This window comes from Heptranchias perlo, unplaced genomic scaffold, assembly GCF_035084215.1.
Source record: "Heptranchias perlo isolate sHepPer1 unplaced genomic scaffold, sHepPer1.hap1 HAP1_SCAFFOLD_959, whole genome shotgun sequence".
Classification (NCBI taxonomy): domain Eukaryota; kingdom Metazoa; phylum Chordata; class Chondrichthyes; order Hexanchiformes; family Hexanchidae; genus Heptranchias; species Heptranchias perlo.
In genome coordinates, this window is record NW_027140002.1 from 43,580 (window position 1) to 68,834 (window position 25,255).

Genomic DNA, 25,255 nt, shown 5'->3' on the forward strand with positions numbered 1-25,255 from the left:
GTGGAGGAGGGTTTGAGGGAGCTGACACGAGGGCGCTTGTCAAAATTTGACCCAGGGCGGACGCTAACCCCCCCGAGGCGGGTCGCCGACCGAGCCCGTCGCCAGGTTCACGACCCTGCCCGCGCCCTCTCTCGGGCCACTCTGCGGTGTTTTGTTCGATTGCAAATCAGTTTTTTTTTTCACCCTTTTATTAATCAAAGTTCATGTAAAAAGTTCGCCAACACTTGCTGCAGATAAACCAACAACCCCACGAAAGACCCCTCTCCCCTCCCCCACGTGCCAGAATCTTCCGCTCCTGGTTCAGCCGAGTCGCACGGGAAGAGGAGGGAGGGCGATGGGAGGGGTGGGGAGCATTCCTCCAGAGCGCCAGGCAGCGACGGCGAGGGGAGAGCAGGAGGAGGAGGAGGAGGGGTGGAATGGAAACGTCTCCTCGATGCGGTAAGTCTATAAAACTAGACCCGCTGGATGGCCCAGAGGCTCGAGAGGCCCTCCCTCCCTCCCGCCTCACAGATCATCGTCCTCGTCTGGGAGGGGGGCAAAGGAAGCAATCTGTCAGGGAGAGAGAGAGAGAGAGGGAGGTTAGTTATACTGCCGGCTGCTCCAACGCACAGCTCATGGGAGGCCGTGCATCTCAGTGAGAGACCCTGTATCACTGGGGATAGGGACCAGAGACTGTATATCACAGTGAGAGACCCTGTATCACTGGGGATAGGGACCAGAGACTGTATATCACAGTGAGAGACCCTGTATCACTGGTGATAGGGACCAGAGACTGTATATCACAGTGAGAGACCCTGTATCACTGAGGATAGGGACCAGAGACTGTATCACAGAGAGAGACCCTGTATCACTGGGGATCGGGACCAGAGACTGTATATCACAGTGAGAGACCCTGTATCACTGGGGATAGGGACCAGAGACTGTATCACAGAGAGAGACCCTGCATCACTGGGGATAGGGACCAGAGACTGTATATCACAGAGAGAGACCCTGTATCACTGGGGATAGGGACCAGAGACTGTATATCACAGAGAGAGACCCTGTATCACTGGGGATAGGGACCAGAGACTGTATATCACAGTGAGAGACCCTGTATCACTGGTGATAGGGACCAGAGACTGTATATCACAGTGAGAGACCCTGTATCACTGGGGATAGGGACCAGAGACTGTATATCACAGTGAGAGACCCTGTATCACTGGGGATAGGGACCAGAGACTGTATATCACAGAGAGAGACCCTGTATCACTGAGGATAGGGACCAGAGACTGTATATCACAGAGAGAGACCCTGTATCACTGGGGATAGGGACCAGAGACTGTATATCACAGAGAGAGACCCTGTATCACTGGGGATAGGGACCAGAGACTGTATATCAGAGAGAGACCCTGTATCACTGGGGATAGGGACCAGAGACTGTATATCACAGTGAGAGACCCTGTATCACTGAGGATAGGGACCAGAGACTGTATATCACAGAGAGAGACCCTGTATCACTGGGGATAGGGACCAGAGACTGTATATCAGAGAGAGACCCTGTATCACTGGGGATAGGGACCAGAGACTGTATATCACAGTGAGAGACCCTGTATCACTGGGGATAGGGACCAGAGACTGTATATCACAGTGAGAGACCCTGTATCACTGGGGATAGGGACCAGAGACTGTATCACAGAGAGAGACCCTGTATCACTGGGGATAGGGACCAGAGACTGTATATCACAGTGAGAGACCCTGTATCACTGGGGATAGGGACCAGAGACTGTATATCACAGAGAGAGACCCTGTATCACTGGGGATAGGGACCAGAGACTGTATATCACAGTGAGAGACCCTGTATCACTGGGGATAGGGACCAGAGACTGTATATCACAGAGAGAGACCCTGTATCACTGGGGATAGGGACCAGAGACTGTATATCACAGTGAGAGACCCTGTATCACTGGGGATAGGGACCAGAGACTGTATATCACAGTGAGAGACCCTGTATCACTGAGGATAGGGACCAGAGACTGTATATCACAGAGAGAGACCCTGTATCATTGGGGATAGGGACCAGAGACTGTATATCACAGAGAGAGACCCTGTCCGGTGAACTTACTGTGAGTTCCTGCTCGTAGCGCTCTGCCAGCTGTGGGTCCATCTGCACCTCGGGCGGTGCCAGGGCTGGCATGGCCACAAACTCCAGGTTGGGGTCACCGATCATCTTCCGGGCCAGCCAGAGGAACGGCTTTTCAAAGTTGTAGTTACTCTTGGCGGAGATATCGTAGTACTGTCGGGGGGGAAGGGGGAAGGGGGAGGAGGGCGGGAGGAGAGGCGAGAGGGGGAGGGGAGGAGAGGCGAGAGGGGGAGGGGAGGAGAGGAGAGAGGGGGAGGGGAGGAGAGGAGAGAGGGGGGCGGGAGGAGAGGAGAGAGGGGGGCGGGAGGAGAGGAGAGAGGGGGGGGCGGGAGGAGAGGAGAGAGGGGGGCGGGAGGGTAGGAGAGAGGGGGGCGTGGGGAGAGGAGAGAGGGGGGCGGGAGGAGAGGAGAGAGGGGGGCGGGAGGAGAGGAGAGAGGGGGGGCGGGAGGAGAGGAGAGAGGAGAGCGGGAGGAGAGGAGAGCGGGAGGAGAGGAGAGAGGGGGGGCGGGAGGAGAGGAGAGAGGGGGGGCGGGAGGAGAGGAGAGAGGGGGGGCGGGAGGAGGAGAGGGGGGGCGGGAGGAGAGGAGAGAGGGGGGGCGGGAGGAGAGGAGAGAGGGGGGGCGGGAGGAGAGGAGAGAGGGGGGCGGGAGGAGAGAGGGGGGCGGGAGGAGAGGAGAGAGGAGAGCGGGAGGAGAGGAGAGCGGGAGGAGAGGAGAGAGGGGGGGCGGGAGGAGAGGAGAGAGGGGGGGCGGGAGGAGGAGAGGGGGGGCGGGAGGAGAGGAGAGAGGGGGGGCGGGAGGAGAGGAGAGAGGGGGGCGGGAGGAGAGGAGAGAGGGGGGCGGGAGGAGAGAGGGGGGCGGGAGGAGAGGAGAGAGGGGGGACGGGAGGAGAGGAGAGAGGGGGGGCGGGAGGAGAGGAGAGAGGGGGGCGGGAGGAGAGGAGAGAGGGGGGCGGGAGGAGAGGAGAGAGGGGGGGCGGGAGGAGAGGAGAGAGGGGGGGCGGGAGGAGAGGAGAGAGGGGGGCGGGAGGAGAGGAGAGAGGGGGGCGGGAGGAGAGGAGAGAGGGGGGCGGGAGGAGAGGAGAGAGGGGGGCGGGAGGAGAGGAGAGGGGGGGGCGGGAGGAGAGGAGAGGGGGGGGCGGGAGGAGAGGAGAGAGGGGGGCGGGAGGAGAGGAGAGAGGGGGGCGGGAGGAGAGGAGAGAGGGGGGCGGGAGGAGAGGAGAGAGGAGAGCGGGAGGAGAGGAGAGCGGGAGGAGAGGAGAGAGGGGGGCGGGAGGAGAGGAGAGAGGGGGGCGGGAGGAGAGGAGAGAGGAGAGCGGGAGGAGAGGAGAGCGGGAGGAGAGGAGAGAGGGGGGCGGGAGGAGAGGAGAGAGGGGGGCGGGAGGAGAGGAGAGAGGGGGGCGGGAGGAGAGGAGAGAGGGGGGCGGGAGGAGAGGAGAGAGGGGGGCGGGAGGAGAGGAGAGAGGGGGGCGGGAGGAGAGGAGAGAGGGGGGCGGGAGGAGAGGAGAGAGGGGGGCGGGAGGAGAGGAGAGAGGGGGGCGGGAGGAGAGGAGAGAGGGGGGCGGGAGGAGAGGAGAGAGGGGGGGCGGGAGGAGAGGAGAGAGGGGGACGGGAGGAGAGGAGAGAGGGGGGCGGGAGGAGAGGAGAGAGGGGGAGGGGAGGAGAGGAGAGAGGGGGGCGGGAGGAGAGGAGAGAGGGGGGCGGGAGGAGAGGAGAGAGGGGGGCGGGAGGAGAGGAGAGAGGGGGGCGGGAGGAGAGGAGAGAGGGGGGCGGGAGGAGAGGAGAGAGGGGGGCGGGAGGAGAGGAGAGAGGGGGGCGGGAGGAGAGGAGAGAGGGGGGCGGGAGGAGAGGAGAGAGGGGGGCGGGAGGAGAGGAGAGAGGGGGGGCGGGAGGAGAGGAGAGAGGGGGGCGGGAGGAGAGGAGAGAGGGGGGCGGGAGGAGAGGAGAGAGGGGGGCGGGAGGAGAGGAGAGAGGGGGGGCGGGAGGAGAGGAGAGAGGGGGGCGGGAGGAGAGGAGAGAGAGGGGCGGGAGGAGAGGAGAGAGGGGGGCGGGAGGAGAGGCGAGAGGGGGGCGGGAGGAGAGGAGAGAGGAGGGCGGGAGGAGAGGAGAGAGGGGGGCGGGAGGAGAGGAGAGAGGGGGGCGGGAGGAGAGGAGAGAGGGGGGCGGGAGGAGAGGAGAGAGGGGGGCGGGAGGAGAGGAGAGAGGGGGGCGGGAGGAGAGGAGAGAGGGGGGCGGGAGGAGAGGAGAGAGGGGGGCGGGAGGAGAGGAGAGAGGGGGGCGGGAGGAGAGGAGAGAGGGGGGGCGGGAGGAGAGGAGAGAGGGGGGGCGGGAGGAGAGGAGAGAGGGGGGCGGGAGGAGAGGAGAGAGGGGGGGCGGGAGGAGAGGAGAGAGGGGGGGCGGGAGGAGAGGAGAGAGGGGGGGCGGGAGGAGAGGAGAGAGGGGGGCGGGAGGAGAGGAGAGAGGGGGGCGGGAGGAGAGGAGAGAGGGGGGCGGGAGGAGAGGAGAGAGGGGGGCGGGAGGAGAGGAGAGAGGGGGGCGGGAGGAGAGGAGAGAGGGGGGCGGGAGGAGAGGAGAGAGGGGGAGGAGAGGAGAGGAGAGAGGGGGGCGGGAGGAGAGGAGAGAGGGGGGCGGGAGGAGAGGAGAGAGGGGGGCGGGAGGAGAGGAGAGAGGGGGGCGGGAGGAGAGGAGAGAGGGGGGGCGGGAGGAGAGGAGAGAGGGGGGCGGGAGGAGAGGAGAGAGGGGGGCGGGAGGAGAGGAGAGAGGGGGGGCGGGAGGAGAGGAGAGAGGGGGGGCGGGAGGAGAGGAGAGAGGGGGGCGGGAGGAGAGGAGAGGAGAGAGGGGGAGGAGAGGAGAGGAGAGAGGGGGGCGGGAGGAGAGGAGAGAGGGGGGCGGGAGGAGAGGAGAGAGGGGGACGGGAGGAGAGGAGAGAGGGGGGCGGGAGGAGAGGAGAGAGGGGGAGGAGAGGAGAGGAGAGAGGGGGGCGGGAGGAGAGGAGAGAGGGGGACGGGAGGAGAGGAGAGAGGGGGGCGGGAGGAGAGGAGAGAGGGGGGCGGGAGGAGAGGAGAGAGGGGGGCGGGAGGAGAGGAGAGAGGGGGGGCGGGAGGAGAGGAGAGAGGGGGGCGGGAGGAGAGGAGAGAGGGGGGGCGGGAGGAGAGGAGAGAGGGGGGCGGGAGGAGAGGAGAGAGGGGGGCAGGAGGAGAGGAGAGAGGGGGGCGGGGAGGAGAGGAGAGAGGGGGGCGGGAGGAGAGGAGAGAGGGGGGCGGGAGGAGAGGAGAGAGGGGGGCGGGAGGAGAGGAGAGAGGGGGGGCGGGAGGAGAGGAGAGAGGGGGACGGGAGGAGAGGAGAGAGGGGGGCGGGAGGAGAGGAGAGAGGGGGGCGGGAGGAGAGGAGAGAGGGGGGCGGGAGGGGAGGAGAGAGGGGGGGCGGGAGGAGAGGAGAGAGGGGGGGCGGGAGGAGAGGAGAGAGGGGGGGCGGGAGGAGAGGAGAGAGGGGGGCGGGAGGAGAGGAGAGAGGGGGGCGGGAGGAGAGGAGAGAGGGGGGCGGGAGGAGAGGAGAGAGGGGGGCGGGAGGAGAGGAGAGAGGGGGGGCGGGAGGAGAGGAGAGAGGGGGGCGGGAGGAGAGGAGAGAGGGGGGCGGGAGGAGAGGAGAGAGGGGGGCGGGAGGAGAGGAGAGAGGGGGGCAGGAGGAGAGGAGAGAGGGGGGCAGGAGGAGAGGAGAGAGGGGGGCGGGGAGGAGAGGAGAGAGGGGGAGGAGAGGAGAGGAGAGAGGGGGGCGGGAGGAGAGGAGAGAGGGGGGCGGGAGGAGAGGAGAGAGGGGGGCAGGAGGAGAGGAGAGAGGGGGGCGGGGAGGAGAGGAGAGAGGGGGAGGAGAGGAGAGGAGAGAGGGGGGCGGGAGGAGAGGAGAGAGGGGGGCGGGAGGAGAGGAGAGAGGGGGGGCGGGAGGAGAGGAGAGAGGGGGGCGGGAGGAGAGGAGAGAGGGGGGCGGGAGGAGAGGAGAGAGGGGGGCGGGAGGAGAGGAGAGAGGGGGGCGGGAGGAGAGGAGAGAGGGGGGCGGGAGGAGAGGAGAGAGGGGGGCGGGAGGAGAGGAGAGAGGGGGGCAGGAGGAGAGGAGAGAGGGGGGCGGGGAGGAGAGGAGAGAGGGGGAGGAGAGGAGAGGAGAGAGGGGGGCGGGAGGAGAGGAGAGAGGGGGGCCGGAGGAGAGGAGAGAGGGGGGCAGGAGGAGAGGAGAGAGGGGGGCGGGAGGAGAGGAGAGAGGGGGGCGGGAGGAGAGGAGAGAGGGGGGGGCGGGAGGAGAGGAGAGAGGGGGGCGGGAGGAGAGGAGAGAGGGGGGCGGGAGGAGAGGAGAGAGGGGGGCGGGAGGAGAGGAGAGAGGGGGGCGGGAGGAGAGGAGAGAGGGGGGCGGGAGGAGAGGAGAGAGGGGGGCGGGAGGAGAGGAGAGAGGGGGGCAGGAGGAGAGGAGAGAGGGGGGCGGGGAGGAGAGGAGAGAGGGGGAGGAGAGGAGAGGAGAGAGGGGGGCGGGAGGAGAGGAGAGAGGGGGCGGGAGGAGAGGAGAGAGGGGGGCAGGAGGAGAGGAGAGAGGGGGGCGGGGAGGAGAGGAGAGAGGGGGAGGAGAGGAGAGGAGAGAGGGGGGCGGGAGGAGAGGAGAGAGGGGGGCGGGAGGAGAGGAGAGAGGGGGGCGGGAGGAGAGGAGAGAGGGGGGCCGGAGGAGAGGAGAGAGGGGGGCCGGAGGAGAGGAGAGAGGGGGGCGGGAGGAGAGGAGAGAGGGGGGCGGGAGGAGAGGAGAGAGGGGGGCGGGAGGAGAGGAGAGAGGGGGGCGGGAGGAGAGGAGAGAGCGGGGCGGGAGGAGAGGAGAGAGGGGGGCGGGAGGAGAGGAGAGAGGGGGGCGGGAGGAGAGGAGAGAGGGGGGCGGGAGGAGAGGAGAGAGGGGGGCGGGGAGGAGAGGAGAGAGGGGGAGGAGAGGAGAGGAGAGAGGGGGGCGGGAGGAGAGGAGAGAGGGGGGCGGGAGGAGAGGAGAGAGGGGGGCGGGAGGAGAGGAGAGAGGGGGGCGGGAGGAGAGTAGAGAGGGGGGCGGGAGGAGAGGAGAGAGGGGGGCGGGAGGAGAGGAGAGAGGGGGGCGGGAGGAGAGGAGAGAGGGGGGCGGGAGGAGAGGAGAGAGGGGGCGGGAGGAGAGGAGAGAGGGGGGCGGGAGGAGAGGAGAGAGGGGGAGGAGAGGAGAGGCGAGAGGGGGGCGGGAGGAGAGGGAGGGGGGCGGGAGGAGAGGGAGGGAGGGGGGCGGGAGGAGAGGGAGGGAGGGGGACGGGAGGAGAGGCGGGAGGGGGACAGGAGGAGAGGAGAGAGAGGACAGGAGGAGAGGAGAGAGGGGGGCGGGAGGAGAGGAGAGAGGGGGAGGAGAGGAGAGGAGAGAGGGGGGCGGGAGGAGAGGGAGGGGGGCGGGAGGAGAGGGAGGGAGGGGGGCGGGAGGAGAGGGAGGGAGGGGGACGGGAGGAGAGGCGGGAGGGGGACAGGAGGAGAGGAGAGAGAGGACAGGAGGAGAGGGAGGGAGAGGAGGAGAGGGGAGGGGGAGAGGAGGAGAGGGGAGGGGGAGAGGAGGAGAGGGGAGGGGGAGAGGAGGAGAGGGGAGGGGGAGAGGAGGAGAGGGAGGGAGAGGAGGAGAGGGGAGGAGGGGAGGAGGGAGAGAGATAAAAAGTTGAGCTCCAAACAAACTGATGTTAACAACAAACACCAACAGGTTCAAGTGAGAGATGGAGAGTGATACGTGGCTGGGATTGATTCACAAGGACCTGCCTTTAATCGAGCTCAAACATCTGAGAAAGCCTCACACCCCGTGAACTGGGAGTGCAGATACACAGGGAAATACAGCTCCCCATCTGCACAGCACTGGAAGGAGTTACTGTCACATCTGTTGTTGCTGGACGAGGGATGCTGGCCTGGAGACTGGGAGAACTCACTCACTCCCTCTTCCGACAGGGTCTGCAACACCCACCTGAAACCCTGCTGCAGGCAGTCGAGGCCTCCCGAGCTCGACAGCGAGTGTTTGACGGGACAGTGTAGAGGGAGCTTTACTCTGTATCTAACCCTGTACCTGACCCTGGGAGTGTTTGATGGGACAGTGTAGAGGGAGCTTTACTCTGTATCTAACCCTGTACCTGACCCTGGGAGTGTTTGATGGGACAGTGTAGAGGGAGCTTTACTCTGTATCTAACCCTGTACCTGACCCTGGGAGTGTTTGATGGGACAGTGTAGAGGGAGCTTTACTCTGTATCTAACCCTGTACCTGACCCTGGGAGTGTTTGACGGGACAGTGTAGAGGGAGCTTTACTCTGTATCTAACCCTGTACCTGACCCTGGGAGTGTTTGATGGGACAGTGTAGAGGGAGCTTTACTCTGTATCTAACCCTGTACCTGACCCTGGGAGTGTTTGACGGGACAGTGTAGAGGGAGCTTTACTCTGTATCTAACCCTGTACCTGACCCTGGGAGTGTTTGATGGGACAGTGCAGAGGGAGCTTTACTCTGTATCTAACCCTGTACCTGCCCTGGGAGTGTTTGATGGGACAGTGTAGAGGGAGCTTTACTCTGTATCTAACCCTGTACCTGACCCTGGGAGTGTTTGATGGGACAGTGTAGAGGGAGCTTTACTCTGTATCTAACCCTGTACCTGACCCTGGGAGTGTTTGATGGGACAGTGTGGAGGGAGCTTTACTCTGTATCTAACCCTGTACCTGACCCTGGGAGTGTTTGATGGGACAGTGTAGAGGGAGCTTTACTCTGTATCTAACCCTGTACCTGACCCTGGGAGTGTTTGATGGGACAGTGTAGAGGGAGCTTTACTCTGTATCTAACCCTGTACCTGACCCTGGGAGTGTTTGACGGGACAGTGTAGAGGGAGCTTTACTCTGTATCTAACCCTGTACCTGACCCTGGGAGTGTTTGACGGGACAGTGTAGAGGGAGCTTTACTCTGTATCTAACCCCGTACCTGACCCTGGGAGTGTTTGACGGGACAGTGTAGAGGGAGCTTTACTCTGTATCTAACCCCGTACCTGACCCTGGGAGTGTTTGATGGGACAGTGTAGAGGGAGCTTTACTCTGTATCTAACCCTGTACCTGACCCTGGGAGTGTTTGATGGGACAGTGTAGAGGGAGCTTTACTCTGTATCTAACCCTGTACCTGACCCTGGGAGTGTTTGATGGGACAGTGTAGAGGGAGCTTTACTCTGTATCTAACCCTGTACCTGACCCTGGGAGTGTTTGATGGGACAGTGTAGAGGGAGCTTTACTCTGTATCTAACCCTGTACCTGACCCTGGGAGTGTTTGATGGGACAGTGTAGAAGGAGCTTTACTCTGTATCTAACCCTGTACCTGACCCTGGGAGTGTTTGATGGGACAGTGTAGAGGGAGCTTTACTCTGTATCTAACCCTGTACCTGCCCTGGGAGTGTTTGATGGGACAGTGTAGAGGGAGCTTTACTCTGTATCTAACCCTGTACCTGACCCTGGGAGTGTTTGACGGGACAGTGTAGAGGGAGCTTTACTCTGTATCTAACCCTGTACCTGACCCTGGGAGTGTTTGATGGGACAGTGTAGAGGGAGCTTTACTCTGTATCTAACCCTGTACCTGACCCTGGGAGTGTTTGACGGGACAGTGTAGAGGGAGCTTTACTCTGTATCTAACCCTGTACCTGACCCTGGGAGTGTTTGATGGGACAGTGTAGAGGGAGCTCTGACCCTGAGAGTGTTTGACGGGACAGTGTGGGGGGAGTGTCCAGGGACACAGACACCGTGTGGGTGGAGCGGGCTCCGTCCCCTTTACCTGCAGGTTCTTCTTCCTGTGGAAAATTATGGATTTGGCCTTGACTTTCCGATCCTTGATATCCACTTTGTTGCCACACAGGACGATGGGAATGTTCTCGCACACTCGCACCAGGTCACGATGCCAGTTGGGTACGTTCTTGTAGGTCACCCTGGCCGTTACATCGAACATGATGATGGCGCACTGTGCTATCGGGGGATAAACACACGGGGAGAATCAGTGAGGGCGGGAGTGAGGGAGGCGGCCAGCGAGGGAGAGAGGGGGAGGCGGCCAGCGAGGGAGAGAGAGGGAGTCGGCCAGCGAGGGAGAGAGGGGGAGGCGGCCAGCGAGGGAGAGAGAGGGAGTCGGCCAGCGAGGGAGAGAGGGGGAGGCGGCCAGCGAGGGAGAGAGGGGGAGTCGGCCAGCGAAGGAGAGAGGGGGGCGGCCAGCGAGGGAGAGAGGGGGAGGCGGCCAGCGAGGGAGAGAGGGGGAGTCGGCCAGCGAGGGAGAGAGGGGGAGTCGGCCAGCGCGGGAGAGAGGGGGAGTCGGCCAGCGCGGGAGAGAGGGGGGAGTCGGCCAGCGAGGGAGAGAGGGGGAGTCGGCCAGCGAGGGAGAGAGGGGGATTCGGCCAGCGAGGGAGAGAGGGGGAGTCGGCCAGCGAGGGAGAGAGAGGGAGTCGGCCAGCGAGGGAGAGAGGGGGAGTCGGCCAGCGAGGGAGAGAGAGGGAGGCGGCCAGCGAGGGAGAGAGGGGGAGTCGGCCAGCGAGGGAGAGAGGGGGAGGCGGCCAGCGAGGGAGAGAGGGGGAGGCGGCCAGCGAGGGAGAGAGGGGGAGGCGGCCAGCGAGGGAGAGAGGGGGAGTCGGCCAGCGAGGGAGAGAGAGGGAGGCGGCCAGCGAGGGAGAGAGGGGGAGTCGGCCAGCGCGGGAGAGAGGGGGAGTCGGCCAGCGAGGGAGAGAGAGGGAGTCGGCCAGCGAGGGAGAGAGAGGGAGTCGGCCAGCGAGGGAGAGAGGGGGAGTCGGCCAGCGAGGGAGAGAGAGGGAGTCGGCCAGCGAGGGAGAGAGGGGGAGTCGGCCAGCGAGGGAGAGAGAGGGAGGCGGCCAGCGAGGGAGAGAGAGGGAGTCGGCCAGCGAGGGAGAGAGAGGGAGTCGGCCAGCGAGGGAGAGAGGGGGAGTCGGCCAGCGAGGGAGAGAGGGGGAGTCGGCCAGCGCGGGAGAGAGGGGGAGGCGGCCAGCGAGGGAGAGAGAGGGAGTCGGCCAGCGCGGGAGAGAGGGGGAGGCGGCCAGCGAGGGAGAGAGAGGGAGTCGGCCAGCGAGGGAGAGAGGGGGAGGCGGCCAGCGAGGGAGAGAGGGGGGGACGGCCAGCGAGGGAGAGAGAGGGAGGCGGCCAGCGAGGGAGAGAGAGGGAGTCGGCCAGCGAGGGAGAGAGGGGGAGGCGGCCAGCGCGGGAGAGAGGGGGGAGGCGGCCAGCGAGGGAGAGAGAGGGAGTCGGCCAGCGAGGGAGAGAGGGGGAGGCGGCCAGCGAGGGAGAGAGGGGGGGACGGCCAGCGAGGGAGAGAGAGGGAGGCGGCCAGCGAGGGAGAGAGGGGGGCGGCCAGCGAGGGAGAGAGGGGGAGGCGGCCAGCGAGGGAGAGAGGGGGAGTCAGCCAGCGAGGGAGAGAGGGGGAGTCAGCCAGCGAGGGAGAGAGGGGGAGTCGGCCAGCGAGGGAGAGAGGGGGAGGCGGCCAGCGAGGGAGAGAGGGGGAGGCGGCCAGCGCGGGAGAGAGGGGGAGTCGGCCAGCGAGGGAGAGAGGGGGAGTCGGACAGCGAGGGAGAGAGAGGGAGTCGGCCAGCGAGGGAGAGAGGGGGAGTCGGCCAGCGAGGGAGAGAGGGGGAGTCGGCCAGCGCGGGAGAGAGGGGGACGGCCAGCGAGGGAGAGAGGGGGAGTCGGCCAGCGCGGGAGAGAGGGGGAGTCGGCCAGCGCGGGAGAGAGGGGGAGTCGGCCAGCGAGGGAGAGAGGGGGAGTCGGCCAGCACGGGAGAGAGGGGGAGTCGGCCAGCGAGGGAGAGAGGGGGAGGCGGCCAGCGCGGGAGAGAGAGGGGGAGTCGGCCAGCGCGGGAGAGAGGGGGAGTCGGCCAGCGAGGGAGAGAGGGGGAGTCGGCCAGCGAGGGAGAGAGGGGGAGTCGGCCAGCGAGGGAGAGAGGGGGAGTCGGCCAGCGAGGGAGAGAGGGGGAGGCGGCCAGCGAGGGAGAGAGGGGGAGTCGGCCAGCGAGGGAGAGAGGGGGAGTCGGCCAGCGAGGGAGAGAGGGGGAGTCGGCCAGCGAGGGAGAGAGAGGGAGTCGGCCAGCGAGGGAGAGAGAGGGAGGCGGCCAGCGAGGGAGAGAGGGGGAGTCGGCCAGCGAGGGAGAGAGGGGGAGTCGGCCAGCGCGGGAGAGAGGGGGAGTCGGCCAGCGAGGGAGAGAGGGGGAGTCGGCCAGCGAGGGAGAGAGGGGGAGTCGGCCAGCGAGGGAGAGAGGGGGAGTCGGCCAGCGAGGGAGAGAGGGGGGAGTCGGCCAGCGAGGGAGAGAGGGGGAGTCGGCCAGCGAGGGAGAGAGGGGGAGTCGGCCAGCGCGGGAGAGAGGGGGAGTCGGCCAGCGCGGGAGAGAGGGGGAGTCGGCCAGCGAGGGAGAGAGGGGGAGTCGGCCAGCGAGGGAGAGAGGGGGAGGCGGCCAGCGAGGGAGAGAGGGGGAGTCGGCCAGCGAGGGAGAGAGGGGGAGTCGGCCAGCGCGGGAGAGAGGGGGAGTCGGCCAGCGAGGGAGAGAGGGGGAGTCGGCCAGCGAGGGAGAGAGGGGGAGTCGGCCAGCGCGGGAGAGAGGGGGACGGCCAGCGCGGGAGAGAGGGGGAGTCGGCCAGCGAGGGAGAGAGGGGGACGGCCAGCGCGGGAGAGAGGGGGAGGCGGCCAGCGCGGGAGAGAGGGGGACGGCCAGCGCGGGAGAGAGGGGGAGTCGGCCAGCGAGCCGGCGCGGGAGAGAGCGAGACCCGGCGCGCCAGACACAGAAACCACCTCCGCTCTGAGCGATCGGGTGCGGAGACCCCGGTTCAGACTCACCTTGGATGTAGTAGCCGTCTCTCAGGCCTCCGAACTTCTCCTGGCCGGCCGTATCCCACACGTTGAACCTGATGGCCCCTCTGTTTGTGTGAAATATCAGGGGGTGTACCTCCACTCCCAGGGTCGCTGCCAGAAACAAAGCGGGGAGGGGTGAGGCAGGCACGGACCGTGCTGGCAACAGAGGCCCGAACTACGCACCCGATATCGGGGAACTCTTCCCACCCCAGAGCCCCCCCCCACCGCTATGTCGGAGAACCGCTCTCACCCCACAATATCAGGGACTCCAACCAAAGCGTCGAGCACAGCCCTAAACTCCCAACAGGATAAAACCAACAGTGGAGAAAGACTGCAGCCAAGTTGGCCGGGCTCAGAGAGTCCGATCTGTGGGCCCAGCCAGAGAGGAGGAGGGAAACTGGGGAATGTTCCCCCTCGGAGCAGAGAAGGTTAAGGGGAGATTTCCCAGAATGGGACCAGGGGATGAGGGACCTCAGTTATGTGGAGAGAGAGACTGGAGAAACTGGGAATTGTTCTCCTCAGAGCAGAGAAGGTTAAGGGGGAGATTTCCCAGAATGGGACCAGGGAATGAGGGACCTCAGTTATGTGGGAGAGACTGGAGAAACTGGGAATTGTTCTCCTCAGAGCAGAGAAGGTTAAGAGGAGATTTACCAGAATGGGACCAGGGATGAGGGACCTCAGTTGTGTGGGAGAGACTGGAGAAACTGGGAATTGTTCTCCTCAGAGCAGAGAAGGTTGAGGGGAGATTTAATCGAGGGGTTCGAAATCAGGAGGGGTTTTGAGAGAGTCAATAAGGAGAGAGTGTTTCCCAGTGGGCAGGAGGGTCGGGAACCAGAGGACACAGATTGAAGATAATCGGGGAAAGAGGGGGAGACGAGGAGAATGTTTTTTTACGCAGCGAGTCGCGATGATCTGGAATTCACTGCCTGAAAGGGCGGTGGGGACAGATTCAATAATAACTTTCAAAAGGGGGGAATCGGAGAGATACTCGAAGGAGGGGAAAATTTACAGGGCGACGGGGGGGAAAGAGCAGGGACTGATTGGAGAGCTCTTTCACAGGGCCGAGCGGCTGTGTGGTTCCACGGAGAGTGCAGAGTTTGGAGCGGTCGGACGCGGGGACCCCCCCCACCGACTCCTTACCTACATATTTCTTCTCAAATTCTCCGCTGATGTGCCTCTTGACGAAGGTGGTTTTGCCAGTTCCGCCATCGCCGACCAGCACGAGCTGAAAGACGGGAGAGAGAGAGGGTCAAGGAGAGGGGCAATGGCCAGCTCCCGCTGCGTTTGTACAGACTCCGCGACGGCCCACGGTCCCCATCTGCGCCCTCGGGATGTGTGGGGCTTGGCATCGCTGGCAAGGCAGGCATTACCCACCCCCTCCCAGCTTGCCAGCCTCGAGGTGGCGGCGGTCGGCCGCCTTATTGAACCAGACGGGTAGCGGTTTTTTTTTGATACAACTGAGTGGTCCATTCCAGAGGGCGGTTCGAAGAGTCGACTAACGGTGGGTGCTGGGGGACTGGAGTCACGAATAAACCCAGACCGGGCGGGGACTGGAGTCACGTCTCGGCCCAGACCGGGTAAGGTCGGCAAGTGTCCTTCCCCTTAAAGGGACATGAGTGAATCCAGTGGGGTCTTTCACCAGAAACCCGCAGCCTTCCGTCACTCTTACCGAGACAAGCTTTTGATTTCCAGATTTTTAACGCTGAATTCGAGTTCTCAAACTGCGGCGGTGGGAATTATATCGAGCAGAGAAACAGCTCCATGCCGGAGTTTATGCTCCACACGAGCCTCCTCCCTCCCCTCTTCATCTCACCCAATCACCATATCCTTCTATTCCTTTCTCCCTCATGTGTTTATCCAGCTTCCCCTTAAATCCATCTACGCTATTTAACCAAGGTATATGGAGACCAGAACTGTGCACAGTGCTCCAAGTGTGGTCTAACCAAGGTATATGGAGACCAGAACTGTGCACAGTGCTCCAAGTGTGGTCTAACCAAGGTATATGGAGACCAGAACTGTGCACAGTGCTCCAAGTGTGGTCTAACCAAGGTATATGGAGACCAGAACTGTGCACAGTGCTCCAAGTGTGGTCTAACCAAGGTATATGGAGACCAGAACTGTGCACAGTGCTCCCAGTGTGGTCTAACCAAGGTATATGGAGACCAGAACTGTGCACAGTGCTCCAAGTGTGGTCTAACCAAGGTATATGGAGACCAGAACTGTGCACAGTGCTCCAAGTGTGGTCTAACCAAGGTATATGGAGACCAGAACTGTGCACAGTGCTCAGAGTGTGGTCTAACCAAGGCATATGGAGACCAGAACTGTGCACAGTGCTCCGAGTGTGGTCTAACCAAGGTATATGGAGACCAGAACTGTGCACAGTGCTCCAAGTGTGGTCTAACCAAGGTATATGGAGACCAGAACTGTGCACAGTGCTCCAAGTGTGGTCCAACCAAGGTGTATGGAGACCAGAACTGTGCACAGTGCTCCAAGTGTGGTCCAACCAAGGTATATGGAGACCAGAACTGTGCACAGTGCTCCAAGTGTGGTCTAACCAAGGTATATGGAGACCAGAACTGTGCACAGTGCTCCAAGTGTGGTCTAACCAAGGTATATGGAGACCAGAACTGTGCACAGTGCTCCGAGTGTGGTCTAACCAAGGGATATGGAGACCAGAACTGTGCACAGTGCTCCAAGTGTGGTCTAACCAAGGGATATGGAGACCAGAACTGTGCACAGTGCTCCAAGTGTGGTCCAACCAAGGTATATGGTGACCAGAGCTGTGCACAGTGCTCCAAGTGTGGTCTAACCAAGGGATATGGAGACCAGAACTGTGCACAGTGCTCCAAGTGTGGTCCAACCAAAGTATATGGAGACCAGAACTGTGCACAGTGCTCCAAGTGTGGTCTAACCAAGGGATATGGAGACCAGAACTGTGCACAGTGCTCCAAGTGTGGTCTAACCAAGGTTCTATATAAGTTTAACATAACTTCTCTGCTTTTCAATTCTATCCCTCTAGAAATGAACCCCGGTGCTTGGTTTGCCTGCATGCAGTGGTTACGTTCTCTGGAGTCCTGTAATCTAACCGCCGTACCTGATAACCATTCTGTGATAACCATAGCACAGGCTGTCGGGACCCACAAAGACCGAGGGTGAGTGGGTTAACTCGAGAGGAATGCTGCAAGAAGCAGACGCATGTGAACTTAACCCAATCAGGATTACGCAGGAACAGGAGGAGGCCCTCGAGCCTGTTCCACCATTCAATGAGATCATGTCTGATCTGTATCTAAACCCCATTTACCCCCCTTGGTTCCCGAACCCTTAATCCCCTCACCCGACAAAAATCGATCGATCTCAGGTTTGAAATTCCCAATCAACCCCCGGCCCCGACAGCTTTTTGGGGGGAGAGAGTTCCAGATTCCCCACTCCCCTTTGTGTGAAGAAATGCTTCCTGACATCACCCCTGGACGGGCCCAGCTCTCATTTTAAGATTCTGCCCCCTTGTTCCGGACTCTCTCCCCCAGTGACCAGAGGAAATAGTTTCTCTCCATCGACCCTATCGAATCCTTCAAACCCCTCGATTAGATCACCCCTTAATCTTCTGCACTCGAGGGAACACAAGCCCGGTCTGTGCGACCCGGCCTCGGGATTTAACCGTTTTAGCCCCTGGTGAATCTGGGCCGCACTCACCCTCCGAGGGCCGATATATCCTTCCCGAGGGGGCGGTGCCCAGGACTGGACGCAGTTCCTCCAGGCGGGGTCTGAGCAGAGCTCTGTCCGGCTGAAGCATCTTTCCCTCACTTTTTGTACCCCAATCCCCGTCACCACTGTGCCCAGTACAGTCGCCCGTGTCCTTGTAATCGTTCTGGCCAATATGTGCGGTACCCCCGTTCCCTCCAAGACCACTGGGAGGGGGACGAAGGGGGGAGGACAGAGAACAGATTACTGCAGTGAAGGAATTTACCAGTTAGGCAGCCACCCTCTACTCCCTCCCTCTCCGTTCGCAGACGATCTGGGGGGGGGCCCGGCTCTGAAGTACTTACCTTAAACTGAACTACATTTTCTTGTTGCTGTGGTTGAGTCATGTCTGAGTTTTATCAGTGCCCTGCGGGGAGGGGGGGAAAAAAAAAAAAGAGAAGAAACAACAGAATGTATTTCACTTCAGAAATATTTTTATTAAATGGTGAGAAACTCTTACGTGTTGGTGTTCACAGAGATTTGAGTGTCCTCGTCCACAAAGCACAGAAAGTGTACACTGCAGGTCCAGCAGACAATGAGTAAGGAAGTCTTACTACAATTGTACAGGGCTCTGGAGAGACCTCACCTGGAGCACTGTGTACAGTTTTGGTCTCCTTATCTAAGGAAGGATAGACTTGCCTTAGAGGCGGTGCAATGAAGGTTCACTAGATTGATTCCTGGGATGAGAGGGTTGTCCTATGAGGAGAGATTGAGTAGAATGGGCCGATACTCTCTGGAGTTTAGAAGAATGAGAGGCGATCTCATTGAAACAGATAAGATTCTGAGGGGGGTTTGACAGGGTAGATGCTGAGAGGCTGTTTCCCCCCGGCTGGAGAGTCTAGAACCAGGGGGCATAGTCTCGGGATAAGGGGTCGGCCATCCAAGACTGAGATGAGGAGGAATTTCTTCACTCGGAGGGTTGTGAATCTTTGGAATTCTCCGCCCCAGAGGGCTGTGGATGCTCAGTCGTTGAGAATATTCAAGACGGAGATGGATGGATTTTTGGACTCGAGGGGAATTGAGGGATTGGGCAGGAAAGTGGAGTTGAGGTTGAAGATCAGCCATGGTCTTACTGAATGGCGGAGCAGGCTCCATAAGAGATAGGAGCAGGAGCAGGCCATTCGGCCCCTCGAGCCTGCTCCGCCATTTAGTGAGATCATGGCTGATCTGATTTTTACCTCAACTCCACTTTCCCCGCCCTTTCCCTATATCCTTTGACTCCCTCGCCGATCAAAAATTGGTCCAACTCAGCCTTGAAATGGATTCGATGACTCGGCCTCCACGGCTTTTCGGGGTAAAGAATTCCAAAGATTCACGACCCTCTGGGAGAAGAAATTCCTCCTCATTTCCGTCTTAAACGGGCGACCCCTTATTCTGAGACTATGCCCCCTAGTTTTAGATTCCCCCATGAGGGGTAACATCCTCTCAGCATCTACCCTATCGAGTCCCCTCAGAATCTTGTACGTTTCAATAAGATCTCCTCTCGTTCTTCTAAACTCCAATGAGTATAGACCCAACCTGTTCAATCTTTCCTCATAAGACGACCCTTCCATACCCAGAATCAACCTAGTGAACCTTCTCTGAACTGCCTCCAATGCAAGTATGTCCTTCCTTAAATAAGGGCACCAGAACTGTACGCAGTATTCCAGGTGTGGTCTCACCAGCACCCTGTACAGTTGGAGCATGACTTCCCTGCTTTTATACTCCATCCCCCTAGAAATAAAGGCCAATATTCCGTTTGCCTTCCCGATTACCTGCTGCACCTGTATGTTGACTTTTTGTGTTTCATGTACGAGGACACCCAGATCCCTCTGTACCGCAGCATTTTGTAATATTTCTCCATTCAAGTAATCTTTTGCTCCCACACTTCACGTTTTCCCACATTATATTCCATCTGCCAAATTTTTGCCCATTCTCTTAACCTGCCGATATCCACTTTCTGTCCTCCTCACAACTTGCTTTTCCACCTATCTTTGTATCATCAGCAAATTTGGCCACAAGACACTCTGTTCCTTCATCCAAGTCATTGATATATATTGTAAATAGCTGAGGCCCCAGCACTGAGCCCTGCGGCACCCCACTAGTTACAGATTGCCATTTTGAAAATGACCCTTTTATCCCGACTCTTTGTTTTCTGTTCGTTAGCCAATCCTCTATCCATGCCAGTATATTACCCCCAACACCATGAGCTCTTATCTTGTGCAGTAATCTTTTATCGAATGCCTGTTGGAAATCCAAATATACTGCATCCATTGGTTCCCCTTTATCCACCCTGCCCGTTACTTCCTCAAAGAACTCTTAATAAATTTGTCAGACATGATTTCCCCTTCATAAAACCATGTTGACTCTCCTCGATTGTATTACGAGTCTCCAAATGTCCTGCTGCTGCATCCTTAGTAATGGATTCTAGCATTTTCCCAATGACTAACCGGTTGAGAGTGACCGGCTTGCTGTCCCGGGACAGAAAGGCCCCCGTCTCGAGGGGCCGAATGGCCTACTCCTGGTTCTTATGTAGATCGAGCCAGAGCAAAGCCGTGCAGAGCAGGGCACCACGGTTCCAGTCGGTGCACCTTGCCTTCCACAGGCGGAAGACCGCAAGGGGTGAGTGAGGGAAGACCGAGTGAGACGGAGTTCGAGAAAGGACGGGAGGAAACTGGAGGAATTGGATTATCACCACCCACAGGGGGCTTCACAGGCCGGGAGTTACTTTTAAAAGGGAAAATCGGCACAAACAGCAAAGGAATAAATTCATCTGGGGGTTTTTTTTTGGGAGATGTTGGTTGAGGGGTAAATATTGGGTCTCAGGATCCCCCCGTCCCGTGCTCTTCTTCCAATAGGGGCTGAGGGATCGTTTACATCTGACGGACAGACAGACGGGGTTCAACGTTACAAGGAGACAGGTCACTGGAGAGTCCAGGACCAGAACCGCTCAACAGAGACGACCCCACTCGCCGGGGGCTGAGGGGAGGGCGCTGGCGGCCGAGGGAGGGGAGGGATTTGAAAACAAGGATGAGAATTTTAAAATCAAGGACCGGGTCTCTCCCTCCCTCCCTCCTCTTTCCCTCTATTCCACTCACTCTCCTCCTCCTCCTCTTCTACTTTCCCTCCTCTATTCCACTCATTCTCCCTCCTCTTTCTTTCCCTCCGTCCCCCCCTTCTATTCCACTCACTCTCCCTCCCCTTTCTTTCCCTCCACTCACTCTCCCTCCTTTCCTCTATTCCACTCACTCTCCTCCTTCTACTTTCCCTCCTCTATTCCACTCACTCTCCCTCCCCTCCTCTTTCTTTCCCTCCATCCCCCCTCCCCCTTCTATTCCACTCACTCTCCCTCCCCTTTCTTCCCTCTCATCCTATTCCACTCACTCTCCCTCCTCTCCCTTCCCTCCTCTCTTCCACTCACTCTACCTCCTCCTCTCCCCTTCCCTCCTCTCTTCCACTCACTCTCCCTCCTCCTCTCCTCTCCCCTCCTCTATTCCACTCACTCTCCCTCCCCTTTCTTCCCTCCCCCTCCTCTATTCCACTCACTCTCCCTCCTCTCCCCTTCCCTCCTCTATTCCACTCACTCTCCCTCCTCCCCTTCCCTCCTCTATTCCACTCACTCTCCCTCCTCTCCCCTTCCCTCCTCTATTCCACTCACTCTCCCTCCTCTCCCCTTCCCTCCTCTATTCCACTCACTCTCCCTCCTCTCCCCTTCCCTCCTCTATTCCACTCACTCTCCCTCCTCTCCCCTTCCCTCCTCTATTCCACTCACTCTCCCTCCTCTCCCCTTCCCTCCTCTATTCCACTCACTCTCCCTCCTCTATTCCACTCACTCTCCCTCCTCTATTCCACTCACTCTCCCTCCTCTCCCCTTCCCTCCTCTATTCCACTCACTCTCCCTCCTCTATTCCACTCACTCTCCCTCCTCTCCCCTTCCCTCCTCTCTTCCACTCACTCTCCCTCCTCCTCTCCCCTTCCCTCCTATTCCACTCACTCTCCCTCCTCTCCCTTCCCTCCTCTATTCCACTCACTCTCCCTCCCTTTCTTCCCTCTCCCTCCTATTCCACTCACTCTCCCTCCCCTTTCTTCCCTCTCCCTCCTCTATTCCACTCACTCTCCCTCCCCTTTCTTCCCTCTCCCTCCTCTATTCCACTCACTCTCCCTCCTCTCCCCTTCCCTCCTATTCCACTCACTCTCCTTCCCCTCCTGGGTCCACTTCCGGGTTGTGACGTCTCATTCCCGCGCGCCAACAAATGGCGGGAGATCCCCTCGGCCCCGCCCCCCCCCCCCGGGAGTGGGTTGTGGGGGGAATGGAGAGATGTAAATAACCCCCCCCCTGACCCCCCTCCTTCAAACTAACCCGCCGATAAACGGGCCGAGCGTCCCCCGGAATCATCTCCATCCATCCCTCCATCCCTCCACAAGGCGCGCTGAGCGCACCTTCACTGCCATCATCATCATCTCCTCCCCCTCAAACCCCATCATCATCACTCAATATCGGCCGGAAAAGACGGCCCGGCCCTGCCGGCCAGCGATATCGACCGGTTCCCCGTTGGGGGGAAGCGGGATGGCGGCGATCCGCGACCGATTGCGCCGCTCACCTGATTCAAAGATGTCCGCCGCTCTCTCCTGGCCGAGGGGGGAGGGGAAGGAAGAAAGGCCCAAGCCCCGCCCCCTCCTCCTCCTCCTCCTCCTCCTCACCCCGACGCGCATGCGTCGCGCCACCTCCCTCCCGCGCATGCGCGCCCCGGCGCTGGCCGCGCTCGACCGGCGAAAGGTTCGGGGGCGGGGCTGCGTCTCCGTGGCAACGGCGACGTCACAATCCCCCCCGCCCCGGCGGGCGGCGTCACGTGACCCCCCCCCCCCCCTCAACCGCCGGCTCGCGCTGCCAACTGAATGGAACGCGTTTGAGTTTCAAATTCCAACCGTCACTGCGGCCAACCGCCCGCCCAAAGCAGACAAGATGGAGGCTTGGCCATTCTCAGACATGTATCTCCATGTTATAGATATAATAATGATCAATAATCATGCCAAATCGATACTGGAGCTATAGATACGCCCTCCAGAATTGAACCCACGACTCAATAGTCGTTTGTCTCACCACTTTCTTAGCTTCTATTTTGCTTGTAAGAGCATCAGTTGTGGACTCTTTTTTAACAATCCCACCGACTACTCTTCCGAAGAACTAGGAGCAGGAGGAGGGACATCCGGCCCCCTTCGAGCCTGCTCCGCCATTCAACCAGATTATAAGAAGATGAGAAGCAGAGCAGGCCATTCGGCCCCTTGAGCCTGCTCCGCCGTTCAATCGGTTCATGGCCGATCTTCGACCTCAACTCCACTTTCCCGCCCGATCCCTCGATTCCCCTCGAGTCCAAAAATCCATCCATCTCAGTCTTGAATATACTCAACGTCTGAGCAGCCACAGCCCTCTGGGGAGAGAATTGCAAAGATTCACAACCCTCTGAGTGAAGAAATTCCTCCTTATCTCAGTCTAGGATGGCCGACCCCTTATCCTGAGACTATGCCCCCTGGTTCTAGACTCTCCAGCCAGGGGGAAACGGCCTCTCAGCATCTACCCTGTCAAACCCCCTCAGAATCTTATCTGTTTCAATGAGATCGCCTCTCATTCTTCTAAACTCCAGAGAGTATTGGCCCATTCTCCTCAACCTCTCCTCAGAGGACAACCCTCTCATCCCAGGAATCCGAGAAAGAAAGTTCTCCAACTTATATCCAGCGCCTTTCATCACCTCATGGACGTCGCAAAGCGCCTCGCAGCCAATTTTCAAGTGTTGTGATGTAGGGAACGCAGCAGCCAAAACTGCGCATAGCAAGATCCCACAAACCGCCAGTGTGATAAATGTTCCACATCATCTGTTCCTTCTTTTCAGTGATGTTGGTTGAAGGGTAAACGTCGGGCCCCAGGACAACAAGGGCGAGCTCCCCACCTCCCCGCCCTCCTCTGCTCTTCTTCCGAAAGTTGGCCGTGGGATCTTTTACGTCGACCCGAGAGAGAGGGCAGACCGACTGAACCAAGGGCTGACAACAGTCATGGCAATTTGAGGCAAATAACAAAGAGCTCCCGCTTATATAGCGCCTCAGGAGGTCACAAAGCATTTCTGGGAGTGGAGACGGCGTTAAAGAGGCGAAAAGGGTGGCCAATTTATGCAGAGCAAGATCCCACAACCTGCAATGCCTCGAATGACCAGGTCGTGACCAAATATTTCTGGCACTATTGGTTGACGTATAAATATTGGGCCCCAGGACACCGGGGAGAACTCCCCCACCCACCCACACCGCCCCGCTCATTGTCCAATTGTGGCCGTGGATCTGTGACATTGGCCGAACCCGGAAAGTGAGGCCTCAGTTCAATGTCTCCAGAGACACGAGCCCCATAATCCCAGGCCGACACTCCCCATCTCAGTACTGAGGGAGCGCTGCACTTTGGGAGGGGCAGAGCTGAGGGAGCGCCGCACTGTCGGAGGCTCAGTACTGAGGGAGCGCCGCACTGTCGGAGGGTCAGTACGAAGACCATAAGAAATAGGAGCAGAAGTTGGCCATCCGGCCCCTCGAGCCTGCTCCGCCATTCAATCAGATCATGGCTGATCTTCGACCTCAACTCCACTTTCCCGCCCGATCCCTCGATTCCCCTCGAGTCCAAAAATCCATCCATCTCAGCCTTGAATATACTCAACGTCTGAGCATCCACAGCCCTCTGGGTAGAGAATTCCAAAGATTCACCACCCTCCGAGTGAAGAAATTCCTCCTCATCTCAGTCTTGGATGGCCGACCCCTTATCCTGAGACTATGCCCCCTGGTTCTAGACTCTCCAGCCAGGGGGAAACAGCCTCTCAGCATCTCCCCTGTCAAACCCCCTCAGAATCTTATCTGTTTCAATGAGATCGCCTCTCATTCTTCTAAACTCCAGAGAGTCTCGGCCCATTCTACTCAACCTCTCCTCATAGGACAACCCTCTCATCCCAGGAATCAATCCAGTGAACCTTCATTGCACTGCCTCTAAGGCAAGTCTATCCTTCCTGAGATAAGGAGACCAAAACTGTACACAGTGCTCCAGGTGAGGTCTCTCCAAAGCCCTGTACAATTGTAGTGAGACTTCCTTACTCTTGTAGTCCAACCCCTTGCAATAAAGGCCAAAGTACAATTTGCCTTCCTGATTGCTCGCTGGACCTGCATGTTAACTTTCATGTACGAGGACACCCAAATCCCTCTGAACACCAACATTTAATGGTTTCTCACTACCTAAAAAATATTCTGTTCTTCTATTCTTCCTACAAAGTGAATAACCTCACATTTCCCCACATTATACTCCATCTGCCACCTTCTTGCCCACTCACTTAACCTGTCGATATCCCTTTGCAGACTCTCTGCGTCCTCCTCACAGCTTACTCTCCCACCTAGCTTTGTGTCGTCAGCAAACTTGGATACATTACACTCGGTCCCTTCATCCAAGTCATTAATATCGATTGTAAATAGCTGAGGCCCGAGCACTGATCCCTGCGGTACCCACTAGTTACAGCCCGCCAACCTGAGAATGACCCGTTTATCCCTACTCTCTGTTTTCTGTCCGTTAACCAATCCTCTATCCATGCTGATATATTACCCCCAATCCCATGAGCCCTTATCTTGTGTAACAAACTTTTATGTGGCACCTTATCGAATGCCTTTTGAAAATCCAAATATACTCCATCCACTGGTTCCCCTTTATCCACCTTGCTGGTTACATCCTCAATAAATTTGTCAAACACAATTTCCCTTTCATAAAACCATGTTGACTCTGCCCAATCATATTATGATTTTCTAAGTGCCCGGTTACCACTTCCTCAATAATGGATTCCAGCATTTTCCCGTCGACTGATGTCAGGCTAACCGGCCTGTAGTTCCCTGTTTTCTCTCTCCCTCCCTACTGAGGGAGCGCCGCACTGTCGGAGGGTCGGTACTGAGGGAGCGCCGCACTGTCGGAGGGTCGGTACTGAGGGAGCGCCGCACTGTCGGAGGGTCGGTACTGAGGGAGCGCCGCACTGTCGGAGGGTCGGTACTGAGGGAGCGCCGCACTGTCGGAGGGTCGGTACTGAGGGAGCGCCGCACTGTCGGGGGTCAGTACCGAGGGAGCGCCGCACTGTCGGAGGGTCAGTACTGAGGCCCCCGTCTGCCCCTCTCAGGTGGATGTAAAAGATCCCACGGCCCACTATTGGAAGAAGAGCAGGGGGGAGTTCTCCCCGGTGTCCTGGGCCCCGATATTTATCCCTCGACCAACATCACTTAAAAAAAACAGATGATCTGGGTCATTTATCACATTGCTGTTTGTGGGATCTTGCTGTGCATAAATTGATTCATTCTGAGGGTGAGGAGATCCGCACTTTGCTCCAGCCTCCTCTCCACGTCCTTCCATTGCCGTCACCCTTCAAAGATTATTTCAAGGACGAGAGAACGAGAGCCAGTCGTCTCGCGCTGGTCGTTTCTGACCCGCCAGCTCGTCTCGCGAAACTGCAATTACGCTCCAAATGACCCTCTGGCTGTGCTTACTGCCCCGCATTTGG

General features: G+C 59.6%; 1 protein-coding gene across 1 annotated transcript; it reads right to left on the reverse strand.

Annotated features, from left to right (window-relative positions):
- Window positions 1-340: 340 nt before the first annotated feature.
- Window positions 341-21,389, reverse strand: LOC137320011 (GTP-binding nuclear protein Ran-like). Its single transcript, XM_067981844.1, has 7 exons — window positions 21,302-21,389; window positions 17,027-17,088; window positions 14,124-14,208; window positions 12,969-13,094; window positions 9,928-10,115; window positions 2,102-2,272; window positions 341-549 (listed from the first exon to the last, which is right to left on the reverse strand). Exons 2-7 carry the CDS (start codon window positions 17,066-17,068, stop codon window positions 505-507), a joined length of 657 nt encoding a protein of 218 aa, XP_067837945.1. The 5' UTR covers window positions 17,069-17,088; window positions 21,302-21,389; the 3' UTR covers window positions 341-504.
- Window positions 21,390-25,255: the final 3,866 nt, after the last annotated feature.

Bases quoted from the DNA above. Each gene is read 5' to 3' on its own strand.
- LOC137320011 (XM_067981844.1), bottom strand. From the start codon at position 17,068: ATGACTCAACCACAGCAACAAGAAAATGTAGTTCAGTTTAAG. The intron at 14,209-17,026 runs GTAAGTACTTCA...CCCGTCTTTCAG, and splicing joins AAAATGTAGTTCAGTTTAAG to CTCGTGCTGGTCGGCGATGG. The intron at 550-2,101 runs GTAAGTTCACCG...TCTCCCTGACAG, and splicing joins GCTACGAGCAGGAACTCACA to ATTGCTTCCTTTGCCCCCCT.